This window comes from Salmo trutta, chromosome 26, assembly GCF_901001165.1.
Source record: "Salmo trutta chromosome 26, fSalTru1.1, whole genome shotgun sequence".
Classification (NCBI taxonomy): domain Eukaryota; kingdom Metazoa; phylum Chordata; class Actinopteri; order Salmoniformes; family Salmonidae; genus Salmo; species Salmo trutta.
In genome coordinates, this window is record NC_042982.1 from 25,758,091 (window position 1) to 25,785,322 (window position 27,232).

General features: G+C 43.8%; 1 protein-coding gene across 5 annotated transcripts in view; it reads right to left on the bottom strand.

Moving 5' to 3' along the window:
- LOC115163534 (kin of IRRE-like protein 3) overlaps positions 1–27,232 on the bottom strand; it is a 226,550-nt gene that overhangs the window by 65,929 nt on the left and 133,389 nt on the right. For all 5 annotated transcript variants that reach the window (XM_029715516.1, XM_029715515.1, XM_029715514.1 and 2 more), the window contains exons 2-3: positions 19,611–19,760; positions 9,064–9,213 (exon numbers count right to left, since the gene is read on the bottom strand). In XM_029715516.1, coding sequence (XP_029571376.1) covers positions 9,064–9,213; positions 19,611–19,760 — 300 coding nt within the window. The remainder of the gene's footprint in view (positions 1–9,063; positions 9,214–19,610; positions 19,761–27,232) is intronic.

Here is a 27,232-nt window from a genome sequence, read left to right on the forward strand (position 1 = left end):
AAGAAACTAGCTCCCTGGTATACAGAAAATACCCGAGCTCTGAAGCAAGCTTCCAGAAAATTGGAACGGAAATGGCGTCACACCAAACTGGAAGTCTTCCAACTAGCTTGGAAAGACAGTACCGTGCAGTATCGAAGAGCCCTCACTGCTGCTCGATCATCCTATTTTTTCCAACCTAATTGAGGAAAATAAGAACAATCCGAAATTTCTTTTTGAAACTGTCGCAAAGCTAACTAAAAAGCAGCATTCCCCAAGAGAGGATGGCTTTCACTTCAGCAGTAAAAAATTCATGAACTTCTTTGAGGAAAAGATCATGATCATTAGAAAGCAAATTATGGACTCCTCTTTAAACCTGCGTATTCCTCCAAAGTTCAGTTGTCCTGAGTCTGCACAACTCTGCCAGGACCTAGGATCAAGGGAGACACTCAAGTGTTTTAGTACTATATCTCTTGACACAATGATGAACATAATCATGGCCTCTAAACCTTCAAGCTGCATACTGGACCCTATTCCAACTAAACTACTGAAAGAGCTGCTTCCTGTGCTTGGCCCTCCTTTGTTGAACATAATAAACGGCTCTCTATCCACCGGATGTGTACCAAACTCACTAAAAGTGGCAGTAGTAAAGCCTCTCTTGAAAAAGCTAAACCTTGACCCAGAAATATAAAAAACTATTGGCCTATATCGAATCTCCCATTCCTCTCAGACATTTTTGAAAAGGCTGTAGCGCAGCAACTCACTTCCTGAAGACAAACAATGTATACGAAATGCTTAAGTCTGGTTTTAGACCCCATCATAGCACTGAGACTGCACTTGTGAAGATGGTAAATGACCTTTTAATGGCATCAGACCGAGGCTCTGCATCTGTCCTCGTGCTCCTAGACCTTAGTGCTGCTTTTGATACCATCGATCACCACATTCTTTTGGAGAGATTGGAAACCCAAATTGGTCTACACGGACATGTTCTGGCCTGGTTTAGATCTTATCTGTCGGACAGATATCAGTTTGTCTCTGTGAACAGTTTGTCCTCTGACAAATCAACTGTACATTTCGGTGTTCCTCAAGGTTCCGTTTTAGGGCCACTATTGTTTTCACTATATATACTGCTCAAAAAAATAAAGGGAACACTTAAACAACACATCCTAGATCTGAATGAAAGAAATAATCTTATTAAATACTTTTTTCTTTACACAGTTGAATGTGCTGACAACAAAATCACACAGAAATAATCAATGGAAATCCAATTTATCAACCCATGGAGGTCTGGATTTGGAGTCACACTCAAAATTAAAGTGGAAAACCACACTACAGGCTGATCCAACTTTGATGTAATGTCCTTAAAACAAGTCAAAATGAGAATCAGTAGTGTGTGTGGCCTCCACGTGCCTGTATGACCTCCCTACAACGCCTGGGCATGCTCCTGATGAGGTGGCGGATGGTCTCCTGAGGGATCTCCTCCCAGACCTGGACTAAAGCATCCGCCAACTCCTGGACAGTCTGTGGTGCAACGTGGCGTTGGTGGATGGAGCGAGACATGATGTCCCAGATGTGCTCAATTGGATTCAGGTCTGGGGAACGGGCGGGCCAGTCCATAGCATCAATGCCTTCCTCTTGCAGGAACTGCTGACACACTCCAGCCACATGAGGTCTAGCATTGTCTTGCATTAGGAGGAACCCAGGGCCAACCGCACCAGCATATGGTCTCACAAGGGGTCTGAGGATCTCATCTCAGTACCTAATGGCAGTCAGGCTACCTCTGGCGAGCACATGGAGGGCTGTGCGGCCCCCCAAAGAAATGCCACCCCACACCATGACTGACCCACTGCCAAACCGGTCATGCTGGAGGATGTTGCAGGCAGCAGAACGTTCTCCACGGCGTCTCCAGACTCTGTCACGTCTGTCACGTGCTCAGTGTGAACCTGCTTTCATCTGTGAAGAGCACAGGGCGCCAGTGGTGAATTTGCCAATCTTGGTGTTCTCTGGCAAATGCCAAACGTCCTGCACGGTGTTGGGCTGTAAGCACAACCCCCACCTGTGGACGTCGGGCCCTCATACCACCCTCATGGAGTCTGTTTCTGACCGTTTGAGCAGACACATGCACATTTGTGGCTTGCTGGAGGTCATTTTGCAGGGCTCTGGCAGTGCTCCTCCTTGCACAAAGGTGGAGGTAGCGGTCCTGCTGCTGGGTTGTTGCCCTCCTACAACCTCCTCCACGTCTCCTGATGTACTGGCCTGTCTCCTGGTAGCGCCTCCATGCTCTGGACACTACGCTGACAGACACAGCAAACCTTCTTGCCACAGCTCGCATTGATGTGCCATCCTGGATGAGCTGCACTACCTGAGCCACTTGTGTGGGTTGTAGACTCCGTCTCATGCTACCACCAGAGTGAAAGCACAGCCAGCATTCAAAAGTGACCAAAACATCAGCCAGGAAGCATAGGAACTGAGAAGTGGTCTGTGGTCCACACCTGCAGAACCACTCCTTTATTGGGGGTGTCTTGCTAATTGCCTATAATTTTTACCTGTTGTCTATTCCATTTGCACAACAGCATGTGAAATTTATTGTCAATCAGTGTTGCTTCCTAAGTGGACAGTTTGATTTCACAGAAGTGTGATTGACTTGGAGTTACATTGTGTTGTTTAAGTGTTCCCTTTATTTTTTTGAGCAGTGTATTTTACTTCTTGGGGATGTCATTCAAAAACATAATGTTAACTTTCACTGCTATGCGGATGACACAAAGCTGTTCATTTCAATGAAACATGGTGAAGCCCCAAAATTGCCCTCGCTGGAAGCCTGTGTTTCAGACATAAGGAAGTTGATGGCTGCAAACTTTCTACTTTTAAACTCGGACAAAACAGAGATGCTTGTTCTAGGTCCCAAGAAACAAAGAGATCTTCTGTTGAATCTGACAATTAATCTTGATGGTTGTACAGTCGTCCCAAATAAAACTGTGAAGGACCTCGGCATTACTCTGGACCCTGATCTCTCATTTGACGAACACATCAAGATTGTTTCAAGGACAGCTTTTTTCCACCTGTGTAACATTGCAAAGATCAGAATTTTTCTGTCCGAAATTGATGCAGAAAAATTTATCCATGCTTTTGTTACTTCTAGGTTAGACTACTGCAATGCTCTACTTTCCGACTTCCCGGATAAAGCACTAAATAAACTTCAGTTAGTGCTAAATACGGCTGCTAGAATCCTGACTAGAACCAAAAAAAATTATCATATTACTCCAGTGCTACACTGGCTTCCTGTTAAGGCAAGGGCTGATTTCAAGGTTTTACTACTAACCTACAAAGCATTACATGGGCTTGCTTCTACCTATCTTTCTGATTTGGTCCTTCCGTACATACCTACACGTACACTACGGTCACAAGACGTAGGCCTCCTAATTGTCCCTAGAATTTCTAAGCAAACAGCTGGTGGCAGGGCTTTCTCATATAGAGCTGCATTTTTATGCAATGGTCTGCATACCCATGTGAGAGACGCAGACTTGGTCACAACCTTTAAGTCTTTATTGAAGACTCATCTCTTCAGTAGGTCCTATGATTGAGTGTAGTCTGGCCCAGGAGTGTGAAGGTGAACGGAAAGGCACTGGAGCAACGAACCGCCCTTGCTGTCTCTGCTTAGCCAGTTCCCCTCTCTCCACTGGGATTCTCTGCCTCTAACCCTATTACAGGGGCCGAGTCACTGGCTTACTGTTGCTCTTCCATGCCGTCCCTAGGAGGGGTGCGTCACTTGAGTGGGTTGAGTCACTGACGTGGTCTTCCTGTCTGGGTTGGCGCCCCCCCTTAGGTTGTGCCGTGGCGGAGATCTTTGTGGGCTATATTCGGCCTTGTCTCAGGATGGTAAGTTGGTGGTTGAAGATATCCCTCTAGTGGTGTGGAGGCTGTGCTTTGGCAAAGTGGGTGGGGTTATATCCTGCCTGTTTGGCCCTGTCCGGGGGTATCATCGGACGGGGCCACAGTGTCTCCTGACCCCTCCTGTCTCAGCCTCCAGTATTTATGCTGCAGTAGTTTATGTGTCACGGGGCTAGGGTCAGTCTGTTATATCTGGAGTATTTCTCCAGTGTCCTGTGTGAATTTAAGTATGCTCTCTCTAATTCTCTCTTCCTTTCTTTCTCTCTCTCAGGGGACCTGAGCCCTAGGACCATGCCACAGGACTACCTGGCATGATGACTCCTTGCTGTCCCCAGTCCACCTGGCCGTGCTGCTGCTCCAGTTTCAACTGTTCTTCATGCGGCTATGGAACCCTGACCTGTTCACCTGATGTGCTACCTGTCCCAGACCTGCTCTTTTCATCTCTCTAGAGACAGCAGGAGTGGTAGAGATACTCTCAATGATCAGCTATGAAAAGCCAACTGACATTTACTCCTGAGGTGCTGACCTGTTGCACCCTTGACAACCACTGTGATTATTATTATTTGACCATGCTGGTCATTTATGAACATTTGAACATCTTGGCCATGTTCTGTTATAATCTCCACCCGGCACAGCCAGAAGAGGACTGGCCACCCCTCATAGCCTGGTTCCTGTCTAGGTTTCTTCCTAGGATTTGGCCTTTCTAGGGAGTTTCTCCTAGCCATCGTGCTTCTACACTTGCATTGCTTGCTGTTTGGGGTTTTACGCTGGGTTTCTGTACAGCACTTTGAGATATCAGCTGATGTAAGAAGGGCTATATATATACATTTGATTTGATTTGATTTAAATGGTAAATGGTGCACATTTATCTTACAAAGGAGTAGCTGGTCTCACATGTCTGTTTAAAGGGAGAGACCTTATTCCAGAGAGCCCATGCCTCCCCCTACTTTCCTACCCCAGGTTAACACATTGAGGCATCAGATTGAATGCCTGCTACCTTGCTGAAGGGGATATAATTAGCCTCAGGACTACCCCCAGACCATAACCCCTAGATCACTCTTGACCGTCATGCCTAATTCACCAAACTTGAAGCCTCTTGGCCTCCAGGGCTCCATGGCTGCAGCCTGGATCCCATGACTGCAATCAGATATGGGGTTCCAAGTTCAAAGCAAATTTACCAGTGGGGAATCATTTCTGGGGAGGGAAGTTGATGCCTCGTTACGTTATTGACGACCCTTTTCATTCCTCTATGGTGTTTTCCTCATACCGCATTTATTTGAAAAGCTTACTTTTTACTCCTAATGCTACTCAAATAAGACGCTCCAAACTCCCCCACAAATGTTTTGCTATTGTTAAAACAGGAATAAGGTCAGGTTAGAGACTGTGTATCCTTTTACTTTTTGCTGGGTATTTCAAGGATTTTGTATTGGAACATCATTAAGGTTTATGAGTTCAACGGACTAGTAATTGCCTGTAAAACTAGAATTGTAAGGCTTTCTATAATAAATGAACAAAATGACACAGTACCAATCTTATGTGAGAATATCGAGTGACAAAAAAGCACTCCAAATCTGTGTCTTTTTTCTGTAAATAGCAAAGTCATAAAGAAAACTGTTCCATTGATATAGAACACAGTAGAGCTGGAACAGATATTGGCTGATGAGAGAGAGAGTAGGGGAATGTTTTTAGATTAATTTGACAGTCAGGTAGGAGAGAAGGGAGACTGTTCCACTCTGTGGACGGACAGTCACTGTCTTCCGAGTCGATAGACACACTCTGTCACCACTGGCGGGTAATTGACAGCTTAGAGTTTGCAGTGACACGGGGCTTGCATATATTTATTCTATTACCTTGCATGTGTGACTGCCTGTGGGCCCTCCTTCACAATGTATTCAGGAGTCAGCCTGCTAGGCAGGGGACTAAACAACATCTTACGGCTCTTATGAGAAAGGATGATAAGTGTTTCACCCTCAAATAGCCAAAGAGGAATAGAGACAAATGGCTCCCCTCGTTTATTGATGATTAATCATTTTAATGGGGCTTAAACAGTCCTTTCCTTTAAGTAGCCATCTTTACATTGTTAATGAATGTGACTGCAGCTCAACAGGCTTGGGTTAGAATCGTACACTATATATACACAAGCTCACAGAGTGGGACCGGCAAGTGCTGAAGTGCGTAGCGAGTGAAAACCGTCTGTCCTCGGTTGCAACACTCACTACCGAGTTCCAAACTGCCTCTGGAAGCACTGCCTCTGGAAGAACTGTTCATCGGGAGCTTCATGAAATGGGTTTCCATGGCCAAGTAGCCCCACACAAGCTTAAGATCACCATGCGCAATGCCAAGCGTCGGCTGGAGTGGTGTAAAGCTCACCGCCATTAGGACTCTGGAGCAGTGGAATCAAGCTTCACCATCTGGCAGTCCGATGGACAAATCTGGGTTTGGTGGATGACAGGACAACGCTACCTGCCCGAATGCACGGTGTCAACTGTAAAGTTTGGTGGAGGAGGAAGAATGGTCATGGGCTGTTTTCATGGTTCGGCTAGGCCCCTCAGTTCCAGTGAAGGGAAATCTTAATGCTACTGCACACTGATATTCTAGACAATTCTGTGCTTTGGGGAAGGCCCTTTTCTATTTCAGCATGACAATACCTCCGTGCAGAAAGCGAGGTCCATACAGAAATGGTTTGTTGAGATTGGTGTGGAAGAACTTGACTGGCCTGCACAGAGCCCTGACCTCAACCCCCTCGAACACCTTTGGGATGAATTTATACGCAGACTGTGAGCCAGGCCTAATCGTCCGACCTCACTAATGATCTCGTGGCTGAATGGAAGCAAGTCCAGCGTCCACATACTATTGGTCATGTAGGGTATCAACTGTTGCAGTAGTGTACTGCACAGGAAAAGGATGCTTTAGTTAAACTCATGTTGAGCAAGCCCCCAAGCAACACTATCATCAAGATTAAATGACATACCCAAATCTAACTGCCTGTAGCTCAGGCCCTGAAGCAAGGATATGCATATTCGTGATACCATTTGAAAGGAAACACTTTGAAGTTTGTAGAAATGTGAATTGAATGTAGGAGAATATAACACAATAGATCTGGTAGAAGAAAATACAAAGAAAAAACCAACATGTTTTTTTCTACCACCATCTTTGAAATGCAACAGAAAGGTCCCTGTTCCAGCCATCACTCTGGTTGTAATTCCTATGATGTCCAAAAGATGGCAGCAGCATATGTCCAACGTTTCAGACGGATAACTTGAAGTATGAGCGAGCTACATGACATTTAGTGTGAAGTCACCCAGGTACATTTGGGCAAATCGTGAAGGAGACATTCACATTCATATTACATTTTTCTGCAAGAATATTGTCAAATCTGTATACTTGGACTTTGATTTAGCTTTTCCAGTATTAGTAGCCATATTATAAATTCAACATTTTCAAAACAACCAGTTTTCATAACTTCATAACTCTGAATATTCGAATAATTTTTATACAAAATGAAAAGGCATGCAGTCGTACAAGATTAGTAGCTACAGAAACATGTTTGTTTGACCCCGATTGGTGCTTATTTGAAAAAGTTAGAATCGTTCAAGTAAAGACCGCCCGCGTCATTGGCGTGCCATGAAGGCATCGCTCTCTGACCAAATATGGTGTCCTATAGGATATACTACACCCCTAATGATATAGTGAAGTCTCGTTACGTTCTGGGATCTCTGGTGAATACATACGAACGTGATTTGACTGGTTGAAACAACGTTTAGGGTGAGATTTTCACAGATTCCTTTCTTTGCAAATTGAACGAGTGGGAATACAAAATCAATCGTGCATGCTATATGGACCTTTTTAGGATATGAAAAAGGATTTTATCTAACAAAACGACACTTCATGTTATCTCTGGGACCCTTTGGATGATAAATCAGAGCAAGATTTCCAAATGCAAGTGCACATTTCACCTTCAGAGGTGAATTTATAAAACCTATTGAGGTGAAAAAAGTGTTTTGTTGTTAGGAGATCTCCTCAAACAATAGCATGGCATTTTTTTTGCAGTAATAGCTACTGTAAATTGGACAGTGCAGTTATATTAACAAGAATTTAAGCTATCAGCCGACACAAGACACTTATATGCACCGACATTTGTTGTTTCTCTAAAATCTGCGATGGTGACACAAGGCGCTGCATGAATTACAACTGTCCCGTTGACAGAGACAGTTGAGAGAGACCACAAATAAATGGAAGGTACAGTATAGCAATGCATCCTAAATCATTAGTGTGTCATACCCTTCTCCTATCCTTGAGGCCTTGATCAAACTACTTAGATGCTTGAACGGTGGGGTTGGAGGAAGATAAACTTAACTTTGAATGGGTGAAGGGGAAGCGGGGTATAGTTCCTTTGACTCTCAGTAAAGAACTCGTAATTATTCATTCATAACCATTTGCATGGGGTGCGGCAGTGAGAGACGTTGGGTCGCAATTTGTCTTCCCTCTCTCCTTTCTCTGGCTGCCTCCAGATCATTAGTTTCACTTTCATTAGCGGAGATCAATAAGGTGGATCAGTCTCTCGTGTGAGGATACTCTGCTCTACGGCCTCCCACTCTCCCTCCTCCTCTCCCCTCAGTCCTTCTCCCTTGTTCTCTGGCTCTGTCATTTACTCCAGCTCCCCCTCATATTACCCATCATCCTCCACAGCAGAAGGGTATACTGAATGGAGGGCAGAGAGAGGAGATAGAGAAGAGTGAGCAGTGATTTTACTAATGCTGCCCAAAAAGGCAGAACTGGCAAAACTGAATGATAACCCAATAAAGTTTAATGAAGAAACAGTAGCCTCTCAGAATTAACACTGAAGATGGCTGGAAATGTAGCAGGAAATGAAAGTAAAAACATTAGGGACTGGCAAAGTTTAGAGATGCTGTATTTTTTGTATTTGCTGCAGCATTATCTTGATAGTTGCTGTTATGCTAATACAAAGCTGTGGCTTTTCTGGCACAGTCATTGATTCAGTACACAGATTTAGTGGATTTTGAATGTTTTGAGGGAAGGGAGAAGCACTGCAGATATGACATTGAGGTTGGTTGGAGGTGGCTGCTAAGTCACTGCCTGTCTCTATTGCCATTTTCTCTGTGCACATTATTCTAAATGTGTCTACTGTATACATGTATGTGTGGTGTGCATTTGTGTGTAAATGTAATCCTCACTTACCCAGCACAGAGAGTCTGGCGGAGCGGGACCTCATGGCTGCCTGGATTGCCTGGCACTCAAAGACAGCGTCATCCATCAGCTCCACACGTTGGATCCGGAGGTGGTGTTCCCCTGTACTGTGGTCCCCAATCACTGTGTAACGAGGGTAGCCTGGGACACAACAGATGCCCTGTCAGAACCTGGAGTCTGGTCTTTCAACCTTTATCAGCAAATTTCAATCCAACTGACATAGGCAATCACAAATGAGTGAAGGATCAGTGGTGCAATATAGATTGTTGACTACTGTGTTACCGTAAATGTTAGGTCATTTACAGTGGCGTGTATTCATGGATGCCAAGGGAAGCATAAAAAATGTACCAATAAAAATTAAATAATTTCATGATTTTTCTTCAGTTCGTAAGAGGTTGAATGTATCTCACCGGAGAACGCATCCAGAGAGCGAAACAGCGCCCCTGTCTCTAAATGTGTTGGCCATCTATCTGATGCTGCCTGGTCAAAAAGAGTATGACAGCGTTGATTCCCTTAGCATTGAATGCAAGGGAAGCCAGTGACCATTTGGCCTCCCTTGATAAAAAAAAGAATAAAATAATAGCCAATCAGCATTGAGATAAACTGAGTGAGCTCAACTTGTGAATGAGCTCAACAACCGACTCTTTTCTCTGTATACATACACCTCTATGCAGAATACACCATTCTGTATACTTCTGGCCCTTCTTTGGACACTGTGTTTACTAACCTCCAGGCGAGCTTCAATGCCATACAACTCTCCTTCCGTGGCCTCCAACTGTTCTTCAATGCAAGTAAAACGTAATGCATGCTCTTCAACCTATCGCACCTGCCTGCCCGTCCAGCATCACTACTCTGGACGGTTCTGACTTAGAATATGTGGACAATTACAAATACCTAGGTGTCTGGTTAGACTGTAAACTCTCCTCCAGACTCACATTAAGCATCCCCAATCCAAAATTAAATCTAGAATCAGCTTCCTATTTCGCAACAAAAGCATTCTTCACTCATGCTGCCAAACACCCTCGCAAAACTGCCTATCCTACTGATCCTTGACTTCGGCGATGTCATTTACAAAATAGCCTCCAACACTCTACTCAGCAAATTGGATGTAGTCTATCACCGTGCCATCCGTTTTGTCATCAAAGCCCCATATACTACCCACCGTGACCTGTATGCTCTTGTTGGCTGGCCCTCGCTTCATTCTCGTCGCCAAACCCACTGGCTCCAGGTCATCTATAAGTCTTTGCTAGGTAAAGCCCCCCCCCTTATTTTTTGCTCCTTTACACCCCAGTATCTCTACTTGCACATTCATCTTCTGCATATCTATCACACCAGTGTTTAATTGCTAAATTGTAGTTACTCCGCCACTACAGCCTATTTATTGCCTTACCTCCTTAATCTTACCTCATTTGCACACACTGTATATAGATTTTTTTCTATTGTGTTATTGAATGTACGTTTGTTTATTCCATGTGTAACTCTGTGTTGGTGTTTGTGTCGCACTGCTTTGCTTTATCTTGGCCAGGTTGCAGTTGTAAATGAGAACTTGTTCTCAACTGGCCTACCTGGTTAAATAAAGGTGAAATAAAACAAATACAAATAAAAAAAATGGTCCTGGTGCAACAAAAATAAGTGTTGAGGGAAGCCAGTTTGGATTTGGCTTCACTCCAATCACATCACGTCGAGAGCCAAACGTCATTGACAGAAACAACTTGAATTGTTGCATCTCGTTGTGTTGTCCTCCGGTGGCTCGCTAGCTAGCTAAAATTGTCCCTTTCCTAAAGTAACCATGGATGGAGATAGATATTTTGACTGTGGTTTTACTTAATTCTCCATGCTGGCCAATGATTATAACAGTGATTCTGATCCAACCATAAATTCATACATTCTGCCCCTGGCCTGAGAGGATGGAAGTTCAATATGTAGCTAGATGTAGAAGGCTAATTCCTGTTAACTAGTTGGCTCATCGTTGCCATGAATGGAAGTTAGGCTAAGAGCAAGCATTTTAGCCAGGTAGCTTAGGACAAAAAAAATAAAAGTATGTACTGTATGACAGAGTCAGAGACCGTTTCGTCAACATAAAAGAGTGGAGGATGTCATTGGGTTTTGTCTGCAAGTAGGGTGAGTCAACATGTTTTTTGTAATTGCACGAACGCACACACACACACACACACACACACACACACACACACACACACACACACACACACAGGCATGCACACACGCACACACATACAGAAATCAGAACCATGCACAGCCACATCATATTTAGCTTACGTTGATTGCACTAAATCGTTTTTGGTATCTTTAAGTTGTCACTGTATTAGGCTAAGCATAGGTGATTTGATGATGTTGAAATGTTGAAGTTGAAATGGGACTGAAATAGAGGAGGCAGCTCCTGTATTCTTTGCAACTTACGGTATCTCTCCGTGGTTTTAAATCAATAGTTGTTTTGTAGTATGAATATGTTGGAAACATTAACTTGCTTCACCATACTGTAGGTCATGTAACTGTTTATTGCATGCAATATGCTTTGTGGACTTCACCGGACAGAGTTTGCTCTCCGGTTTTCTGCCACTGTGTCTTCTTATTGTCTCGGCCTTAGGCTTATATATCATGGTGGCAAGGCATATGAACTAACAGGTTATAGCAAACAACGCACTTTTCACAACACATAGGTTGTCATCTGGCTTGGTTTCCCCAGTGATTTTACCCACGCAACGCTAATGCTCATTTGAGATGGGCTATTATTTTTCAAATGAGATGAGATTGGGTAACAGGTCACTTTAATACAGTATAACTGTCTTTGAATTATTAGTGTCACCAACGTGAAAACAAATGGTCTTATTACAAGGGTTAGAAAACACTATATGTTGAAATTATCATTTTAACACTGGATGAAAATGTTGGCAGAGTGAATTCCGTAGATGAGAATGATGATAGGGGTTGAGGAGGTTTCTGTATTCTGGAGAGCCAGTATGTTGTATGGATGAGGATAGGGGTTGAGGAGGTTTCTGTATTCTGGAGTGCCAGCATGTTGTATTGATGATGATAGGGGTTGAGGAGGTTTCTGCATTCTGGAGTGCCAGCATGTTGTATTGATGATGATAGGGGTTGAGGAGGTTTCTGTATTCTGGACAGTCAGTATGTTGTATGGATGATGATACGGGTTGAGGAGGTTTCTGTATTCTGGAAAGCCAGTATGTTTTATTAATGATGATGATAGGGATTGAGGAGGTTCCTGTATTCTGGAGAGACAGTATGTTGTATTGATGATGATAGGGGTTGAGGAGGTTCCTGTATTCTGGAGAGACAGTATGTTGTATTAATGATGATGATACGGGTTGAGGAGGTTCCTGTATTCTGGACAGTCAGTATGTTGTATGGATGATGATACGGGTTGAGGAGGTTCCTGTATTCTGGACAGTCAGTATGTTGTATGGATGATGATACGGGTTGAGGAGGTTCCTGTATTCTGGACAGTCAGTATGTTGTATGGATGATGATACGGGTTGAAGAGGTTTCTGTATTCTGGAAAGCCAGTATGTTTTATTAATGATGATGATAGGGGTTGAGGAGGTTCCTGTATTCTGGAGAGACAGTATGTTGTATTGATGATGATAGGGGTTGAGGAGGTTTCTGTATTCTGGAGAGCCAGTATGTTTTATTGCAATGGTGAAGAGGCACGGCTAGAGATTGAGATGTGTTTTAGCAGCACAGTGGTGTGAGATTTATAGTTTAATAATTCAGGAAGAGGTATGTCCAGGAGTCCTAACCATTTTACAGCACAATTCAACATATGTTCCTCATTGGTTCAACATAATTTCATTGAAATGATGTGGAAACAACGTTGATTCAACAAGTGTGTGCCCAGTGGGATAGTTCGAAAACACTTCACTTATTGAAATTTGCATTGAGAGTGTGTCGAGGAGCGCATTTCCCCATTGGGAAAAAATAAGTCAGAAAAGGATATGTTTGATTGTGAATTTTTATGGTCAACTACAGTTTCAATATGAATAACTTGAACAGCTCTCTAAAGGCTGAACTCTATCTAATTATTGGAGAAATGTGAATTAAACAAGAATCTCTGCTTGTGAAATTCTCCAAAATGTTCAGTATTTCTTGGCAGAGATTGCTTTCTCCTCCTAAGGTTCTCCTGTAATTCACTGATGACAGAACCCGAAAGAGTGGAGAGTTTAAGCATAACCAGACCAACAGTTAAACATTTTATCCAATGATGCGGTTAGTCAAACTGAACTTTATAAATCAGATGGTATTCCACTCTAACCAGCTACAGTCTCTGCCAACCCCGCTGTTGGAATATTGCCAATAAATGTCTGGATGAAAAATCTATTCCGTTGCATCCATCAATGAGTCATGTTCTCTTCAAATATTTTTCAGTGACTTAGTATTAAACACTGGGGATATAAAGAGGTATGTTTTAGCACATGCCACCAAATATGAATATAATACATTAGGACAAATAGACTAGGAGATACAATGGCTTTAAGTCCTTGAGTTCAGATACTGAGATCACTGTGCTCCAAAAGTCAAATTATCGTCCATTGCTTCATTGGATCGCATTCACTTTCATAGACCATGAAGTGGCCCTAATTTTCTGATAGTGGAATGAGTTACAGCCGATTAAACCACTCTGTATTTCACCTACCCACATATAGCTTTTAATCTTTAATGGTGTCCGCATGCTTCCCAGCCGAAACAGTTCGGTAGTGTTTTTTTTTCTGGAGGCAAGCTGAAGTTCGGAGCTGACACCTAAGCCTCTTTGTCGGTGATTGGTCAACAGTCGGGATTCTTCAATAAAGTCTTTGTTGTCATTCAATTAGAGATGACTCATTTTCCTGCACATTTTTTTATTGAAAAATACTGCATCAAAAATCTTTGTCAGACATAAAATTGCGCAACGCAGATCTCTTCAGCAAAAACATAAACATTTATGACAGATAAAGCGTATACTGGCTATGGTGTCTTAAAATGGACAACCATCACTATTGCTGCTTTTTTCTCATTTTTCAAGCGGAAGTCTTTTAAGAGAGTAGGTGAGCACAGTACAGTATTTCGGTTCGGCTTGTCGAGTTCGGCTAGGCGCTAACCGAACTGAAGCATGCTGACGCCTAAAGAAGGTGAGGGATGGAAGCAGGATAGAAGAGTATATATAGCATAAACATAGAACATAGGAAAACATAACAAGACCAGCATACAACGAGGTACCAAATAAACAGACAGGAGTGGGTAGGCTATGTGAGCTCTGAGTGGTTCCTCTGTTAATAGGAAAGTCAGAGCCTCAGATAGAGAGCGCTCTCATCTGCCCACATACCGCTTGCAGTTATGCGTCTTATTATTCACATTGGTACAAAAGCTTCCATACAGGGCCAGAAGAAGGTCAAAAAGGTTACACATCACTCTGATATAGTGTTGATCAAACTGGGCATCACTCGCTTAATAACATTAATGACCATTGGTCTTGAGTTCCATGCTGTTGTTGATTATGCAGTCAGTGAGTCAATGGCTCTGCTTGACTGACATCTTTCTCTGAAGTTGAATGAGACTCCATTCCTGGAATATATGCTTTGAATGAAGATCCTTCCATGTTGTGTTCAAGTATAAGAACCTGCTTAAGCACAATGCACTGGTGTGACCCTGTGTAAACTCAGGAGAAATTTGAAATTATATCTCCACAGTAAACATTGTAAATGGTAAGAACTTGAGGTGATCTGATCTGCCTTATTCACTACATGACCAAAAGTATGTGGACACCTGCTAGTCGAACATCTCATTCTAAAATCTTGGACATTGGTCCCCCCTTTGCTGCTACAACAGCCTCAAGTCTCTGGGAAGGATTTCCACTAGATGTTGGAACATTGCTGCGGGAACTTGCTTCCATTCAGCCACAAGAGCATTAGTAAGGTTGGGCACTGATGTTTGGCGACTAGGCCAAAGATATTCCATGGGGTTGAGGTCAGGTCTCTGTGCAGGCCAGTCAAGTTCTTCCAAACCGATCTCAACAAATCATTTCAGTATTTGTGTATGGGGGCATTAGCATGCTGAAACCAGAATGTGTCTTCCCCAAACGGTTGCCGCAAAGTTAGAAGCACAGAATCATCTAGAATGTCATTGTATTCTGGAGCATTAAGATTTCCCTTCACTGGAACTCAGGAGCCTATCCCGGACCATGAAAAACAGCCCCAGACCATTCTTCCTCCTCCACCAAACTTTACAGTTGGCACTATGCATTGGGCAGGTAATGTTCTCCTGACATCTGCCAAACCCAGATTCGTCCGTCGGACTGCAGGACGGTGAAGCGTGATTCAACACTCCAGAGAACGTTTTTCCACTGCACCAGACTCCAATGGCGGTGAACTTTACACAGCTCCCGGCGATGCTTGGCATTGCGCATGGTGATCTTAGGCTTGTGTGCGGCTGCTCGGCCATAGAAACCAATTTCATGAAGCTACAGTTATTATGCTGACGCTGCTTCCAGAGGCAGTTTGGACCTCGGTACTGAGTGTTGCAACCGAGCACCGACGATTTTGCGCGCTACATGCTTCAGCACTCTGCGGTCCCGTTCTGTCAGCTTGTGTGGCTTACCACTTCGTGGCTGAGCCGTTGTTCACAATAACAGTCCTTACACTTCGTGGCTGAGCCACTTCACAATAACAGCCCTTACGGTTGACCATGGTAGCTCTAGCAGGGCAGACATTTGAGAAAAAACCTGACTTGTTAGAAAGGTGGCATCCTATGACAGTGCCACATTGAAAGTCACTGAGCTCTTCAGTAAGGCCAGTCTACTGCCACTGTTTGTCTATGGAGTTTACATGGCTTTGTGCTCGATTTTATACACCTGTCAGCAACGGGTGTGGCTGAAATAGCCAAATCCACTAATATGAAGGGGTGCACATACTTTTGTATATATAGTGTATGCACTGTAGGCCTATTGTGTTGTACTATACAACAGCATCCCACCGAGTTTCCCTGTTCATATACATAAACAAATGACCCAGTCAATTGACTCCTCTTGCCCTCTAGCAGATTGAACATAATAAGATGTGCTGTTGTAATACAATAAAGCTTGCTGAGAGTAAATTTCAAAAATACCTTTACGTAAAAAACAGTTTAATGGCATCTAAATGCCTTTTAAATAGACCTTAGTGGATTTAGTGATGACGTTGTCCCGTGGCATGAAACAATTTTTTTTGTACCTTTATTTAACTAGGCAAGTCAGTCATAACTAGTTACGTTCATGTCAAACATATCATACACACAATGGCATTCTTATGTAGAGTGTAGAGCGTACAAAAACACTGCTTCATTCTATGGGAGGAAATTTCAGGGATGTCACTGTTGTATAAGTATAACTCACATTGATCTCAATGAATCTCAAAGACAAGGTGTGTTAACTAAAGCAAACAATGTAAAATAGCCCCATTAAGTGTAATGAATCCATCAGGACAGAAATTGATTTGTCTTTATGGTGGATCAATGGCAGGGGAAGGGACGATGAATAGAGGCAGGGGAATAGTGATTTACGCTATTCAGGAAGGACACGTCTCACACTGACACCTCCAGGGATGGAAATAGGGTAGTTGGTGTTCGGAAATGGATGACCAATTAATTTGCTGTTGGGGGACAAGCCAGAGGAGCACACGTGTCAGGTAGATTCCAATGACTCTACACCTCTGTCTAAAATGTTAAGAACACTATATGGAACATTCTAAGACTTAGGTTTTCAATCATTCCATGTGTGCCCTCCACAAAAGCGTACACCGGTGGGCACTCTCCATGGACTGTTTTGAGATATATTCATGCCATTCATGCCAGTCATTTGGTGCAGCTTGGCGCTGGTGCATCTCTTTCTTTAATTAGAATAGAAGGCGCCTCACAAAGAGAAGGAGCAGGAATTCAGGGAGCGATAGGAATCATCCTCTTTTGTCCTCTGATTTATCAGACTGAACAGTGAAAGATTTCTCTCATTTTAATCACTGTTCCCCTGAATTGAAACAGGCCCAGGCAAAGCGAGCTATTGCAAACGTAGCTCCTTCTATGAATAGCAGAGTGGGTCCTATATTGAAATGCGCTGCACAATATTAGACGCCTCACACTTTTATGTATACCGCTGCTTTCCTTGTGTATATAGCTGTGTATATGCCATAATTATTTATGGCTGACTGTATTGCTTGTTGACGTAGGCACAGACGATAAACAGAGCAGCTGTGGTAGACTTTATTTCAAAAAGTGACATTCATCTTAATACACTGTTCTAAGACCCTGTCCATGCTGATGTTGCTTTTTAATAACGATCGCTTTTGTCCATGGCAACCTTCTCCAATTCGATGTATCTCAACAACACAGGCTGTATGGAGAGTGGCATTGAGATTCTGCCCATCTCTGAGCGTCCTGGCCCGGCCATTGATCCGCATACAGAGTGGAATGTTGGTGCACCGTGGTGGAGATACAATGAGATCAGTCCACAGCCTCCCTCCACAGCCTCTCGCCCATGACTGTTAAACTGCTGCTGATGTGCCGTTAAGAGTCGCTCACACCCTCTCTCTCTCTCCTCGTTATCATAAGTCCTTCTCCCTCTCTTCCCTCTCCTCCCGACCACTTCAGAACTGTTGGGCCATTGTTTACTGCCTTCCCCAGCCTCCCGGGGGTCTGATAAGGGCCAGACCGGTGACTGGAATGGATTTATTGGGACACCGTCGTCCACTGAGGTTTAATTAAAGAGCTCTATCGGTAAAAAGAAAGGCACACTAGAGCAGTCACTGAAGGTAAGAGGGTAGGAGACCCCAGATCTCTAGTGGAATACATATTTAATCACACGGAGCATAAGAGGTCCAGCTTTTAAAGGGCCCCAGTTTATTTTTTGCCATGACTTGAATGGCAAGTACTCTGAGAGACAGGCTAGTGATCCCTCGGCGATGGAGGAAGAGAAGTGTTTTCAGACTCATCTCCCTTACTCCCTGTTTAAGGCCGTAGAATGTAGTGAATCCCCGGGATCCCATTTCTAAAGTCAATCGAATTCAAATATATTTTAAAAAATAATGCTGATTTTCCAAGCTATATGGATTTACTCTCTCAAGAGGTCGGAAGTTAAAAGGTTGTAAATATTTATTTGGAAGAATAGATAGTCATAACGCCTCATGAATATGGATCAGGCGCCAACGTCAAGTGGAGAAGCTGCAGGTTACTAAAATGACAGTGCAGCAGTAAGTGGTACTCCAAATTAAACAATTAAGGTAATAATACAAGAGGCCCGATTTCATTTGGATTGTGAGTTACTCTTCTAAAACCCATTTACTAGCTAAAAGTACTTGAAATGTGACCCCTGCCTGCATTGATTTCACATTTAGTGTTGATTTTGGGGCTTCTTTGCTCACCACAAACTGTTATTGAATTAGGTTTATCTTTCTATTAAATACTAATGAGGCCTCATTTTTGTGGTAGTGCTAAAGTGAATACAACTGTCTGGGTTATTTCACTGTATATATGATTGGACCCTAGATATTTGTGGTGGAAAATGGAGTGTGGTAATTAAATCTTGAATTCCACTTTCACTGTGTTTTGGACCCCTTTTAAACACTGTGTTAGTGCTACAGACTTCTGGGTTGTACCATTGGATGATGTCTTCTGCATCTGCTGATACCAACCATTAGTACAGTATGTGTGATTAACGGGACCTGAGATAGCGTGGTGTTAGTGAGACAAGGGCGGATCCCAAAGGGGTCCGGGAGCGGTCCTTCTCACAACAACGTCTGTAGAGTTCGAATGGTTTGAGCTACAAACTATTATGCTGAGACTCTCACGAACACGTACATGTAATCTGTTTTGTTCTATGATGCTCAGGGGTTCTCCTACATAGAGGGGTTTTTCTACAAAGAGATCATAAGAAATCCCATATTGTCTATAATACTGTAAGCTCACGTAGTTGCTGTCACAAACTTTAAACTCCACACAGTTGTCACTTACTAATTGGATATTAATTTCCCACTGAGTAAACAATTTCTGTACTTACAACATTATTATGAATACATTTTCTATCAGGGTTGTGTTAATTTGTTTATTTGCATTTGTCAATACAACTCATGCATCTAACTGTTTATGTCAAATGTTCCTTCATGTTCTACTTGTAGTCCTGACTGTCCTGAACAGAAAATGGCAAAACACTTCAATGTTAGGCTAAATATGAAGGCAGAGCATGCAGATTAATGAAAGTAGTGAATTTCAGCTTGTTTTGTTGTGGTTACAATGAAGTTAACAGCACATTTAATGCACAGTGCTGCATTATTATAGGATTGTGCTGTATGTTTATCTACCTGCAGTGGCATTTCTATGACGATGAGAAAGAAGACTTAAGCTTTCAAAAGATGAAAAGCAGTGAAGGGAGAAATCTAACATTGACAGATATATGACAGCGAGTAAGTAATATTACTGGCTTGTAAGCGATTGGAAAAGGGATCGGAAACAGACGTGATAGAAGGAGATTGAGAGTGACCTATGGTTTGATAAATATCTTTCCTTACCTGATAGGTCTCTGCCAACGCCTAGAGCCAGGCCATCTTTGATCCAAAGGACAACACCATGGTAGCCAGGAATGGAGCAGGGCAGGGTGACGGGCTGGCCGGCCACCACCACCAGGTCCTGGGGCTGCTGGGAGAACATGGCCTGGACCCCTGGAGAAACACACAGAAAGATAGATGAACGGTCAGATAGTATGATCCAGTTCTCTAACACATTCAAAGACATCACCTTCAAAACACCTAACCCAAAAGGACTGGTACAAACACCTAACCCAAAAGGACTGGTGGAAACACCTAACCCAAAAGGACTGGTGGAAACACCTAACCCAAAAGGACTAGTACAAACACCTAACCCAAAAGGACTGGTAAAAACACCTAACCCAAAAAGACTGGTACAAACACCTAACCCAAAAGGACTGGTGGAAACACCTAACCCAAAAGGACTGGTGGAAACACCTAACCCAAAAGGACTGGTGGAAACACCTAACCCAAAAGGACTGGTACAAACACCTAACCCAAAAGGACTGGTACAAACACCTAACCCAAAAGGACTGGTGGAAACACCTAACCCAAAAGGACTGGTGGAAACACCTAACCCAAAAGGACTGGTACAAACACCTAACCCAAAAGGACTGGTACAAACACCTAACCCAAAAGGACTGGTGGAAACACCTAACCCAAAAGGTCTGGTGGAAACACCTAACCCAAAAGGACTGGTACAAACACCTAACCCAAAAGGACTGGTGGAAACACCTAACCCAAAAGGACTGGTACAAACACCTAACCCAAAAGGACTGGTACAAACACCTAACCCAAAAGGACTGGTGGAAACACCTAACCCAAAAGGACTAGTACAAACACCTAACCCAAAAGGACTGGTACAAACACCTAACCCAAAAGGACTGGTACAAACACCTAACCCAAAAGGACTAGTACAAACACCTAACCCAAAAGGACTGGTGGAAACACCTAACCCAAAAGGACTGGTGGAAACACCTAACCCAAAAGGACTAGTACAAACACCTAACCCAAAAGGACTGGTGGAAACACCTAACCCAAAAGGACTGGTGGAAACACCTAACCCAAAAGGACTGGTACAAACACCTAACCCAAAAGGACTGGTGGAAACACCTAACCCAAAAGGACTGGTGGAAACACCTAACCCAAAAGGACTGGTACAAACACCTAACCCAAAAGGACTGGTACAAACACCTAACCCAAAAGGACTGGTACAAACACCTAACCCAAAAGGACTGGTGGAAACACCTAACCCAAAAGGACTGGTACAAACACCAAACCCCTAACCCAACAAGATAGGTGCATTAGAGTTGTTCCACTTTGCTGAAACTCTACTCAGAAAAGCAATCGAAGCATTTTCATTTACATAGGATTTCACACATGCAGATTGGCTGCTCGTATGACACACACTCGAAATCAAAGCCCTGTCTGCTAACACCACATCTCTGGCACACATTACCTCACACTCACATTAATGTACTTCATCCATTCCCGTTCAGGCAGAAAGTGTGTTGTGATGGACCCCATTAGGGGTAGTGAGGGGGTGGTGGGGTGGACAGGGGGTACTGGAGGTGCAGTCAGGGAATGGCACTTAGTGAGACGTGTCACTGACATGCAGAGTGTTGGTGAGCATGTTGAGGCTCTGATATCTTTGAAGCTATCTCCCTCTGAGTCCACCTGAACAGCAGCCCTCCATCCCCTTCTCCTTGGCATCCTACCACCCTCTAGCACAAAGACCATTGGGTAATTGGAAGGCCTTGTGAGAGGAATAGCGGGGAGAAAAAAAAGCCTTTTAAAGTCAGCCTGTCATCTGGGCCATAGTTCTCGCCTGCTTGTGTCTCGCTGCCACCATCTGAAGCTGGGGTTGGCTGAGATGTTAGCCTCAACAGCACATTGTGTTTACCAGGAGCTAAAGCACGGTCTTCGGCTTACTATAATGTAAAGACAAGCAATGCATCTTGGGATGGGGGGGGATAAGGAAGGAATCTCGACTGAGGGTAACAAGTGACATGTGGTCTCAGATCAATAAGATGGACTCTCGTTTGATTTCTCTCCTTTCTTTTTGTCTTCTTTTTTTAAACTTTCAAGTGAAATTGTTGTGCAAAGCTTAGGATGGCCTTGGCTTTCCCTCTTATGTACACACAAAAAACCCAATCCACACACAAACAAAGAAAATAATGAAGAGATATGTGCTTCCCCGCCTGATAATTCTGTTGCAATATGTCCAAGGGGAATAAAAGTAGCATATAGGAGAGGAAAGGTAACGGATTGCAATAATAGCAATAACAGCAAACATAGTAAATGATGTTGCTGTCTTTAATGCACCTCTATCCACACAACATATTGGAATTGCTTACAATAATCCTGTTCTTTCATGCTTTGGGTTGTTGTTTTCCTATTTTCTGATAGTAATTACAGAGAAAAAACAGATTAGCTTTGTTTTTACAACATTAGCACAAAGCAGAGAGAGGGACAATAATAGATGATAGAAATACAAACACAATGTCTTTACATCAGTGTAAGTATTACATTATTAAACACATCAGTCATATTTAGTCCTGTGACCGATGAAACATGAGTGATAGCTTGTTAAAAGGTAAACACAAGTCTCCATATTGATTTATACAAATTCTCCCCCACTGTATGCCGCATCTCGTGCACGCACCCTCATTATCAAATCAACATCTGAAAAAATTAGCTAGGAATCTGTAAGCATACAGTATACTGGGCTATTCATCTTCGGGAACACGACGGGCCTCTCTGGCATGTTTTCCTGTGACGTTATTGTTGTGTTGGCCTTGGGTATACTACCCAGACAGCCTTGTTCCGTCTCCCCTAGGAGGGGTATATCTTGGCTGTACGCAGTGAACCAGTCAGTGCTCAGACACATGGTAGGAGAGACGGCAGCTTGCAAAATCTCTTGGCATGTGAGAGAAGAAGAGAATGCAAGAAAATGAGCTTCTTTTCCGCTCTCTATCCTCCCAGTCAGGATTGCTATTATCAACCACTTCAACCTGTGCTGTAATTGATTTAATGTCGGAGGCGTCTCCGCCTTGGCAGCACTAATACCCCCATACCTTCTCCATCTTCTAACCCGCTGTTCAAATCCCTTCTCCCCACCCCATCAAAATCCTTCCCGTCATTGTAACAAATTAGACAGATTAGGATGATTTTCTCAGAGGTTGTCACAGCCTCCCTTCCTCCTGCATCAGGTCTTCAACTCACCAGTAATTATTATTATTCACAGCCTAGAATGATTATTTTAATTACTACTAACATCTAATTAAAACGGTAATGAAAATAATACAATGCCAAAAAAAACTCCTGCCAAAAAAACATGCTAACCTAAATATTCCCTTCTGGAGATACTCTGTTTCAAGACAGTAGCTTGGTTTCCATCCAATTGGCAACAGATTTTCAAGTTAATATTCTAAAATCTGCATAAAGGAAATATGCACACTACACACATTATGCACAAATTCCAGGTTCACTAGGTGAATAGAGACTAGATCAAGCAGTACCAAAGCTATTGTTAACCCCCCAGTATTCATAAACCACCCCCGTAGTTGATGAAAGAGCCATTCTCCACAGACATAAATGCGGGAGCACAGAGGTTTCTCAAGAGTACAGCCTCTCATAGACCCTTACAGACATAGGAGGGCTGCAGAAGTCGGTGGTAGAGAGAGAGGGGGAGAGAGAAGCTGGGAGATTAAGAGGTGACCACCCACAGAGAAAAACAAGGTCCACCTGGTGTGGCCACTTGACCAGCAAAATGGAGATCTGCTTCATTCACGTAAAAAGGCTATCTATGGCAGTCCACATATGTAGGTCACCAGAGGAGCACTGAGAACAGGGTAGGGGTGGGGGTTAGGGAAGATGGGTGGATGGGGAAGGGAGGGGGGAGCAGAATAAGCCCATTTAAGACTGGAGGTCCTTCAGCAGTGTCGGTGAAGTCACAGCCCTGTGCGTCGTACAAGGCTCTGTCGCATCTGCCAGCTTTCCGCTCCGGTGGACAGCAGGGCGGCTGTAGCGGAGCCCCCTCATTTACCTCCTCCTCTTACTCCCTGGGCCAGCTGCAGGGGCAGCCGAGCATGACGTGCAGTGGAGTGGAGACAACAGATTCCTCTCCTCCTCTCCTCTCCTCCTCCTCTACCCATGCAGAAGAATGGTGGGTCGATAACACCAGATGATCAAAAACGAGGAGTGAGAGACAAAAAAAACTAAAGTGTAGCAAGAAAAACCCAGCTGATTTTATAATAACAAATACACAGTGAATGAAAAAATTCTGTGGGGTTTTGGAGGTGCTGGTAGCCGGAGAGAATGCTGATTTCAGTGAGGCTCAGGTGCTGGAGGAGACAGAAGAGAGCAGAGATCCCTCTTAATAACGCTTTATTAACTTCTGCTAATGGAGGAAGATGAGAATGAGCCTCGTGAAATGTCTAGACAGAGCAATATGCTGAGATAAATGGGCCCTGATTAGAGGGGTCAGGTGTGTGTGTGTGTATGTGTGTAGGAATGTGGTGGCATTTGTAGAGATAGTGTAGACACCAGGTGACTATCACTGAGGACAACCTGAGGGAGGGAGGTAGGGAGGCTTCCCCACCTAGCAACAGCTCCTCAAGCTAAAACCTCTCACCTGTTTTCACAAAAAAATTATATTAAAAGCGCTGACCAGTTAAGTCTCCATTATTCTGTGAATGGGAGGTATGCTTCTCTCAGATGGAGATATCAGAGTGCCACTACATGATACCTTGGCTCGGCTCTGTCCACAGCAATAGAATAAATGGGGTCTATCCTTTGTGGTTTTTCAAGTAGGGCCATACAGAACATGAATACCTCTCACCATTGGCCCATGGGCCTCCCGACCTCTGCTCAACCCCTGAGTGAACTTGCAGCTGCTTCTCTCCCGATTTACCTAACACAAATCACTGCTCATTCACACAACGCCTTTTGATTGAACTCTATGGGTCAATTGATGAATTAAAGGCGGTAGACCTTTGATTGAGAATGCAGGGCTGAGGGTTCTGGAGGAAGCAGGCTGTTAGAGGCGCTGAGCAGGGCCACATAATGCCTGTATGAGTACATTGCCTTCACCTAATGTTTTCATTTCACTTCAGATCATTTGTTTACAGTTGGATGGTGACTGCGTTTCCACACACTCCACACACTTCACCCAGCGCTAACGGCCTCGCTGCGGCCCCCAATCTCACCACTGTCTGCCAATCAGACCTAGAAATTACCATTAGAGCCGCACATCCAGTCCACTTGAGATTACTAATCAGAGCGGCGGCCGCCCAACGCCTGTCATGCCGTCCGCGTTGCCTGGAGCTCAGCTACGGATCATAAGCAGGGACTATTATCCCCCTGGTCTTCACATTTCCTCAGGCCTGAGAGAGCTGGAGAGAGGGTGGTATGTACAATAGGGAAGGTGTTTGCAAGGTAGTTTTGTGACAACTTTGGCCGAGCGCATGGTATGGCTTCCCTGACGGCTTTATTGGCATGGATATGCCGTCACCTGCCCCTCCTAACATCCCTCCCTATACCTCCTCTCCCACCCACTGGGCATGCTGTGTCGGTGTATTCATTTGCTGGGGGCGGCAGCTCCGTCTCCTAATCCTGTGCCTGTTTACCATGGGGACTGTCTGCCGAGCCCAGCGACCTCTAATGAGAGTGTGAAATGAATGAATAAATCCCATCATTATTGTGTTTTCCTTTTCAACATCCAAGGCAACCTCAGTCACGTTAGATTCACCATCCACTCAGCTAGTGGGCCCCCACAGTTCCATTTTCTCCTGCCCAAAAATGAAAAGTGCCCCACTGAAGACAGATAGGAAAATTATCTAAGCGCAGCGACAGACTTTAAATTTACCTGTGCCGAGGCGATGTGAGTTATTTGAGAACATAATAATGTGTAAAAGGACTCCAGCAGTTCTCCACTAATCCAAGCCTGAGGACCAAAGTAAACACAAACCCAAGCAATATGGATTACTGTATCTAAGCCCATCTCTCTCTAATTGAATTCTGCCTATTGTGCCCAACCTGATGGCTGGATCAATCTGAGCCCCCACCTCTCTGCCTATATCTCCATAGCCAAATGTTTATCTACAGCTCATCCTTCCAGCTTATCTCCCAATATATCGCTTTGGCTCCCTAATTCTCCTCACTCAATTCCCAACAAGGCACATCTTAAAACTGTGTATCCATATGTGAGATGTGTAGATTTCACAAAAAAGAAAGACACCAGAGAATGTGGAGCAGCAAGTTAGGGAGGTCAGTGGATGAAGGTTCATTTTACACTGGACCAAATGTAAAAAATCCGGGATTTAAAGCACTTCTTTCAGAAGGGCAGACGGCACTGACATTTTTATAATAAAAAATAAAAAAACTTTATTTAACTAGGCAAGTCAGTTAAGAACAAATTCTTGACGGCCTACCCTGGCCAAACCCGGACAACTCTGGGCCAATTGTGCGCCACCCAATCACAGACTGATGTGATGGGACTGTAGTGACGCCTCTTGCACTGAGATGCAGTGCCTTAGACCGCTGCGCCACTCGGGAGCCCAAATGCAGTCTTGCTTTCCCTGCAGGAAGTCTTTGGTTCAAGAGTCCCCACAGTAGCATCAAGTCAGGATTTTTATGTAATTCAAGGTATTCACTTATGGGTTTTATGGGAATAGGATAACAAGAATACTAAATGAATTAATTGAATGTGATTCTCAACTGTAAACAATGTCTGTACTACATCTGTCTCTGCTGTGTGAGTTATAAACGTCATACATCAGTACATGATCTTTGAAGCCATACTAGACTACACCATACACACAGCACTCTCAATTCTTTGTAATTTCTCCTCAAATGGCTTTGTTCCAACTCAAACTCCGATCATTTGGCCTTGCCTCCAACTTATTCGAGTAAAATGCCACATTGTGATTGACAGCAGAAATGTACAATGCATCCCCCTCCATCTCGCCGCCAGTCGTCCTTCCTCCTGGAGACAGAGACACATGCTCTTGCCCTTCATCGCCACACGCTGATCAGTCACACACTAACCACTCCACCACTCCCTCTCCGACTGACAGTGCCGGGGCCATGATTGACGCATTTAATTATCTGGAGCGCAATCACTAATTCGACTACCTCACAGAACCGTGCTGTGAGGTGCATCAATTAATTAGTAGGGCATAAAGCAGAAAGCCACAGTGCATAATACTCAAAGTCATGGCATTTTCCTGAGTTTCTTTCATTAGGTATGAGAACAAGCTAGCTAGTTGCATCGCTATACTGACTCCCTGCAATACTTATCAATCTCTTCTGTTTCTACCATTACTTCTAGACTGGACCGTAGGGACTAAGTGGCTGACAGGAAGTGAGGTGAGGCTGGACAATTATGAGGATGTGATGCATGAAGTGTTTGACTAACATTAACTACAGCAAGGTGAGGCAACGGCTGAGGCCCCACACCTCATCTATCTCTATTGTGCTAACAACCAATCAGATAGAAAAATAAGGGTCTTCTATGGAGCACTGTTGGCACTGAAATCACTCCATAGTCATCCCCTTTTGAGACAGCTAACATACTGTATGACATTCCCTGGTACCCCACAAAA